At 56.2% G+C, this 7,408-nt stretch overlaps 1 protein-coding gene across 8 annotated transcripts in view; it reads right to left on the reverse strand.

Moving 5' to 3' along the window:
- Window positions 1-5,097, reverse strand: part of ANO1 (anoctamin 1) — a 208,554-nt gene extending 203,457 nt beyond the window's left edge. For 4 of the 8 annotated variants that reach the window (XM_064370260.1, XM_021669716.2, XM_021669715.2 and 1 more), the window contains exon 1: window positions 4,901-5,082. In XM_064370260.1, coding sequence (XP_064226330.1) covers window positions 4,901-4,964 — 64 coding nt within the window. In that variant the 5' untranslated portion in view covers window positions 4,965-5,082. Of the gene's footprint in view, window positions 1-4,900 lie in introns of all 8 variants that reach the window. The other 4 variants (XM_021669720.2, XM_021669719.2, XM_021669718.2 and 1 more) reach the window with 2 other exon arrangements.
- Between the last annotated feature and the right edge of the window lie 2,311 nt (window positions 5,098-7,408).

Below are 7,408 nucleotides of genomic sequence, written 5' to 3' on the forward strand. Positions count from 1 at the left end.
CTGTATTGGCCAGGCTGGTCTCAAACGTCTGACCTCAAGGGATCCTGACGCCTCAGCTTCCCAAAGTGCTAGGATTACAGGCGTGGGCCACTGTGCCCAGCCTTGCCTTCACTTTTCTTTGCAATGGGACTCACTTCCTGAAGCAGTCAGTGTCTGTTTGGTTCTCTGCAAAGTAGGCGAGGATGGGGTAAAAGTCACCTTTCTGGCAGACGTGAGACGTGAGAGTGACAGGCGCACATGGAGAGGCCACCCCTCCTGGACGTCAAAGGTCATCCAGCATTAGCCTCGGGCCTCCCCAGGCCTGGAGCTCTGAAAATGAGGGGGAGCTTTGATTCTGTCACTCAGCCGCCTCCGGCAGCCCAAATCTATGTTCTGGGAAGCAAGGCAGGGAGGCAGCCAGTGAGGAAAAGGCTGAGTATCTAAAAAAAAGAAAAAAGGAGAAGGAAGACAGGGAGAAGGAGAAGGAAGACAGGGAGAAGGAGAAGGAAAAAGTAAAAGAAAAAAGGAAAAGTTTTTTTTTTTTAGAAACTTTAAAAAAGTTTCTCTTTTTTAAAGATGAGAGCAACAGCAAGTGGCCTCTTTATACAAATTCAACCTGTTAGAACACCGACCATCATTCAGCCGCTCAGCAAACACACAGACCACGTGCCAGGCCCCGTTCTAGGATACAGCAGAGAACGGAGCACACACAAGTCCCCGTCCGAGCAGAGCTTCAAGTCTAGAAAGCTCCATGAGGCAAATTGTGTGGAACATAGAGTCACACGTGGTCTAGGCTGGAGAGGACCCGGGGACCATGGGGACCAACTGTCTCCTTTTACAGACGAGGGAACTGAGGCTCAGAAGGAAGAAGTGAAGCCCCAGGTCTCCAGCTAGTTGGTGGCCAAGCAGCACAGGGACTAGGAATTCTGTCCTCAAGCTGGATCGCAGACCGACGATTCTCCTCCCTACCCCCAATGTTTATCCTTGGCCTTTGTCTCAGTAAGAGATTGCCTAGTTTTTACCTGACCTGTGACAACCCAGAACAAAACTGCATGTCCTGCTCTTTGCAGCCAGGCGTGGCCGTGGACTAAGTCCAGGCCAGTGGGCAACTTCAAGGAAGGGAGAGTACCCTTTTTCGCCCTTTCTCTTTCCTGCTGGCTGGAATGCATATGTGATGGCTTGAGCCCAAGCAGCCATCTTGGGCCACAGGGTGGATGTCCATGCTGAGCATAGGAGGGCAGCTTGGGAGAACCCAGGGCCTCTGACGAGTGCATGAGGCCTCCCCCAGCCTTGGAATCCTGGAATGCCCACCTCTTGACTCACTTTCTGTGAGGGAAATGAACTTCCACCCTTTTAAAGATGGCATTTCTGCCTCTCACTGCAGAATCAGCGGAGGCCTTCCCTGGGTCCCCATTCCCTGCAAGGTCACTTTTGAACTCCTCTCTCCTCATGACAGAGATGAGCAGATAGCCCCAGAGAAGGGGAGTGACCTTCCCGAGCTCAGAGAGTTCCTCTTATGTAAACGTTTCGCTTCAGGCCTGTGTGAAGCCGTTGCTAAAGCAAACAGCCCCTGCCCCCCGAGTGCTGGTCAGGACCGTGGCTCACGAACCTTTCCCAGCATAACGTTCCCAGGAGGTCTGATCGATGGGGCTGGTGATACTTGGAAGGCCAACACCACGGTGCTGTGAGCCCAGCTCCAGGACCCAGGGGCTGCTATTCCCCGTGGCTCTGAGAAAACCCTTCCCTTGAGGCCAAGGCTGGGGCTGGGACCGAAGCACAGCGCCAGGGCTCTGGACAGCACAGCGCCGGGGCTCTGAACAGCGGTGCTCACTGCAGCCCCAGGGTTCTGCTTCGGCTTCTGATATGGAGCCTCACCTCCCTGGGGTCTTCTCAGGAGAAAGAACTTCCCCCAGCCTTCCCTCCCTTGCCCTCCCCTTCCTCTCTTCCTACTCGTCTGCATTTCCGGTCAGCAGGATTCTCTCTGCAGCCCCGAGAGTGCTGCACCCTCACCCCTGCAATTGCAGCCCCCCCTCCCACCCGGGGGACGCCCTGCTCTGGTTGATGGGGAGGGACATGGTCCATCCTGCCACGGTCCTGCATCCAGGTCTCTTGAGGCTCCCAGACTGCCTCTTTCTCTTTACCCCGAGATCCTGCAGCCACATTTCACAACTTCTCTTGAGAGAAGGAGTTGCACTTTCCTACGAGAGCTGGATGCTCGAGTTCCCAGTCTAAAGAGAGAGGGGGCAATAGCCAGAGAAAGACGCCTCTCCCATCTCCAGCATCAGACGGTGAACATCACCAAAGCGGGGCCACTTGACTCCGGTCCTTCCAGGAGTCTCATTCCCGTTTTTCGGGGAGAGGGATCCGAGCATGGAGGGACTCCCCAGATTTCCCCAGGTCCGTCCCAGTACGGGGATCCAGCCGCATCTCAGACCAAATCCTGTGGTTCTCCTATCACCCTTCTCAGCCTCTGCCTTGGAAGAAGACTACCCATGGCCCAAAGGAGAAAACCTGGGGCTTTGGTGACAGCAGGAGAAGGGGCACAGCTTCCCACGGGTGGCCGTGCACTCCAGCCCCTGTCGGGGACCCTCCCTGTGGCCCCGAAGCCCTTGCCGCCCCGTGGCTGTCCAGCATCCTGAAGGGATCGCACTTCCACTCACGCAGCAGCCACCAGGAAAGACCCTGGCTGCCTCCATTTATACTAGAGTGTGACTGACTGCCACGTATCTGACTGGTCCTCTCTGGAGAGGCTGGAGCTGTAATCCGGGCTCTGAGAGCCGAGAGTTTAGTGACAAAAGAGTGAAGGCTAGAGGGTGCCGCTTCCAGCAGCACAACAAGGGGTCCTGCCAGGGAGCTTCCTCAAGGGACAGCCCTGTGCTGCCAGCACACACCGAAGTCTGGGTCCGAAGTCCAGGGGCTGTGTAGTTGGCATAGGAGTACCATTTCCTGCTGCTCCCGGACAGAAATCCTGTCCAAGAGGGAGAGGTGGATGGAGCCTGGACCCTGAGCCCCCTCTGCCCTTGGGGGTACAAGTGCTCATGCCCTCTAGGTGACTGGCTCAGACCACCTGGGAAGGCACCCTGCCTGAGGAATGGCAGAGCGATGCCACCATGTCCCCGCATCCCAGCATGGCCATCGGGGCCACCGAGGAGGAAATGGGTCCTCTGACAATCGGAGTTCAGGGATCACGGAACTTCGGCAGCACTCTGGAGTCATTCAAGGGCTCCTTGGTAAACATTTTATTGCTTAATTCACATTCCTCCTACCTCTGTCTCGACTCTGACACGTTGACAACAAACCAAAAATAAAAATCAGTTCTTTTCCAGCTAATTTGCTCATTTTCGCAAATGCTCAATCTGTCTGCCTCTGCCTTTGGAGCCTGCTGCGAAGGAGGGTCCCAGAGGGAGAGTGTCATTCTCGGGGGCCATTTCTGCTTTGGCCCAAACGGTCTCTGGGAAGGCAGCTCCACACCCCTCACCAACCCAGACTCAGGCCTTGCTCAGGGAGGCACCAAATATGGCCTCCTCTTCCTGCTTTGTTCTACAGGAGAGGACATCCCAGCCAGTGTTCCCAAGTTCCCGCAGGGCCAGGGAAAGTTGGTCAGTTTCCTCATTCGTTCATTCATCCATTCATTCATTCATTCACTCGATAAACCTTGGGATGAAGGATGGGGCTGATTGGATGGATACACTGTACCCCAAAGTCCCCCAGCCAATCCCTGATGCCAGGACAGCTCTCAGATACCCCACCTCCGCTGAGCAGAAGCCCTCTAAGACAAGTTCAGTGCCAGACACAGCAGTCCCTCCACGAGTGTTGCTTAAAATGGAATCTCTCATCCAACAGGAATCCAGGCCCAGAGAGGGGAGTGAGCTGCCCAAGTCCACACAGAGAACAGGGCAGGCCTCGGGCTGGGGCCGGATCTCTGAATTCCCAGCCTCCCTTTGCAACGTCTCCTCTCTCTTCACAGAAGGCTCTGCAGAGGGACATCTAGAGTCCCTCACAGCCCTCACCAGACCAGTTGTGTGGCCCTCGGGCAAGTGACTGGATTTCTCTGGGTCCCAGCTTTCCTCTTGAGTAGAACAGGGCCATGCCAGCGTTCAGCAGGTGCCAGGCCCTGTGCTTAGAGTCCGTGACATGTTTTATCATATACACCTTCCCTACTCCAGAGTCCTCTGGGGTGGATGCCGCTATTCTCCTGCTTACTGATGAGTAAACGAAGGCAGGGAGAGGCGAGGCACCTTGCTGTAGGTGGCCCGACTGCTGAACAAGAAGTCTGAGATGGAATGCAGGGGGCCTGACCCCAAAGCCTCAAGTCATCACCAGCATCGGACCAACGTCCTAGGACCTGACCAGACTCAGGTGCATCGTGGCTGAAGGCTACGCTCGGAACTGATGCCTTGCTAAAGCGAGATACAGGTAGTGCGTGGTTCTCCAGGGAGCAGGTCGACGGTGCCCTCAGGAGACATTGGGCAGTGTCTGGAGACACTTTTGGGTTGTCACAACAGAGGGTGGGGGTGCACCGGCCTCTACTGCATGGAGGCCAGGGATGCTGTAAGCATTCCCCAGTTCCCAGAACTCCCCCAAGACAAAGAATTGTCCCCCTGCAGGGTCACCAGGACCGAGGCTGAGCAGCTCTGGCGTTTGTGATTATTTTTCTTAGGAGGGATTGTTTGCCATCCTAGAAGGTGCCTGCAGCAACCCACTCACTGTTAGGCCCTGCCCACCTCGGGGGCACCTCTCTTGCCCTCACTCAACTGGGCATGGTGGCGCACTGCTTAGACGTCTGCTCTCTGGGTCCTCCCTATCCCCTCTGCAGGGTCCCAGAGGGACAGACTGGGTGTCCTGCCTGGGCAGGGCTGACAGCAAGTGACGCTCCCCTTGTCCCCCAACTCTCACCCCGAGGCCCCTGCCCCATCCTTACCGGCCAGCAGAGGGTCCAGCGCTGTCTCCTCCATCGCCGGCTCCTCCATCGCTGTGTCCTCCATCGCACTTGCCTCCCACGTGCTGGCCTCAGGCTTCTCAATAGCAGGCCCGAATGCTGGGGCCACCCCACCTGGCTAGGCAACACCTCAGCTGCTGGAATCTCAGGTGAGGCGGCGTGGCAGGGGCCGCTCCCAGGGCAAGCGGAATTTGCAAAATGAGTCAGCAGGACAAGAAGGCTCAAAGCCAGGCGGCGCGTGTAAGTTAATCATTACCCCATAGACACTTCTCCTGGATGCCAAAGGACCCCCAAGGGCAGGGCCTCCTCCAGCCGCGCCCATGGTCATGGGTGTCCCGGGACCACTTAGCTGTGGACAACTGGGGTCAGTGCCAAGGACCCTCTCTCCCTCCATGGTATGGCTTCAGCTTTGAAAAGCCAGGTTTGCAGGTGGCCTCATTTCACAGCCCGCATTTAGCCCCCTGAGCAGTGGTGGTCCATTGCGGGGTCACCCCACTGCCCTTCCCTGAGCAACCCCTCTGTTCCCCACACAGTGCCAGGCACTTAACCTTTTTTGGATATTCTCGCCAACGCTGCCACAAAGAGGTGTGCCTCTCCATCTCACAGCGAGGCAGGGCCTGGGGAGAGCTGTGTAGCAGCAGAGCCTGTTAGGAGCCAGGAAGAAAACACGTTCTTTCTTTCTTTGGGGTCTCTGTTTCCTCAATGGCTACACAGGGGTCACAGCTGCACCTGCTTCTCAGGGCTAGCTTGAGGATTAAATGAGGTAGCCCGGGTAGAATGCTGAGCATGGTGTCCCAGCACACAGTAGGCGCTCAATAAATGTTGGCTGATTTTCATGTTGCGGGGTTGTGTCTCAGCAGGCCGGGGATCCCGGCTTGGTGTGCGTGCTGATGCATCAGCACGTGGCCGGTGCTGGATGAATTTCTGTTGGATGAATGATGAGATGATGTCACGTGACTTGGTCAAGGTCAGTACAAGCCAGAGGTTCACTCTGGGTGGGTTTCACGTCCAGTGATGTACTCCCTTAAGAAGTCATACTGTGGGCTGGGCACAGTGGCCCTTGCCTGTAATCCCAGCACTTTGAGAGGCTGAGGTGGGCAGATCACCTGAGGTCAGGAGTTCAAGACCAGCCTGGCCAACATGGTGAAATCCCGCTTCTACTGAAAATACAAAATTAACCGGGTGTGGTGGTGGGTGCCTGTGGTCTCAGCTACTTGGGAGGCTGAGGCAGGAGAATCACTTGAACCAGGAAGGCAGAGGTTGCAGTGAGTGGAGACTGTCACTGTGCTTCTGCCTGGGTGAAAAGAGTGAAACTCTGTCTCCAAAAAAAAAAAGTCACACTGGGTCCCCGGTATTATTGGCCGTCCGGGTCCCAGTATTATTGGCCGTCCGGGTCCCCAGTATTATTGGCCATCCCGGTCCCGGTATTATTGGCCGTCCAGGTCCCCGGTATTATTGGCCGTCCGGGTCCCGGTATTATTGGCCGTCCGGGTCCCGGTATTATTGGTCGTCCGGGTCCCGGTATTATTGGCCGTCCCGGTCCAGGTATTATTGGCCGTCCAGGTCCCCAGTATTATTGGCCATCCGGGTCCCGGTATTATTGGCCGTCCAGGTCCCCGGTATTATTGGCCTTCCGGGTCCCGGTATTATTGGTCGTCCGGGTCCCGGTATTATTGGCCGTCCGGGTCCCGGTATTATTGGTTGTCTGGGTCCCGGTATTATTGGTCGTCCGGGTCCCAGTATTATTGGTCGTCTGGGTCCCGGTATTATTGGCCTTCCGGATCCCGGTATTATTGGTCATCCGGGTCCCGGTATTATTGGTCGTCCGGGTCCCTGGTATTATTGGTCATCTGGGAAGGTGCATTGTACTTTTGGGCGGTGGGTTTAAGGCAGCAGTAGCCCAGTGTGGCCAAGGGGCTCTGCCCCACATTGCCCCCACGGACCTCCTGCTCTGCCTGACAGTCCACCATCATCACAGACACAAGGATGGCAGAGCCCTAGCAATAGTGACAGTGGTGACAGCACGGCCACCCGGCACATACGCTACTCACCTGGTGGGGGATGTGTGCACATCGGGTGGGGCCATGAGAGAGGCTGTGGGAGGCCCCTCCAGGGGCTGGGGGCAGCTCTGAGCTAAAAGGGTGACTGTCAGGGGTGGCAGGTAGGACGGGCGGGGACAGATTTGCTGCCCGAGGTCTACTCTGGGCTCAAGAACTGTATTCTGTTGGCTCCCCCGGCCACTGCAGATCCATCCTATATGAACTGAGATTCAAGGGAGGTAAATTAGAAGCTGTCATTGGCCAAAGGTGCAATAATACATTTCACTCATTTCCTCATTCTCCCTTTCAGAGAGAACCTCTCCCGAGCACCTAAACGATCTGGAAATGGTGCCTAGGTAGGGAGAGCAGAGGTCAAAGTAGACGCAGTCCCCAGCCCCATGCGGTGCCTGGGGAAGTGCCCGGGGTCTCATGGGACAGGTAAAATCCTATT

The sequence above is a fragment of the Aotus nancymaae genome, unplaced genomic scaffold, assembly GCF_030222135.1.
Source record: "Aotus nancymaae isolate 86718 unplaced genomic scaffold, 86718_ANA_hifiasm-v0.15.2.pri h1tg000106l, whole genome shotgun sequence".
Lineage (NCBI taxonomy): Eukaryota > Metazoa > Chordata > Mammalia > Primates > Aotidae > Aotus > Aotus nancymaae.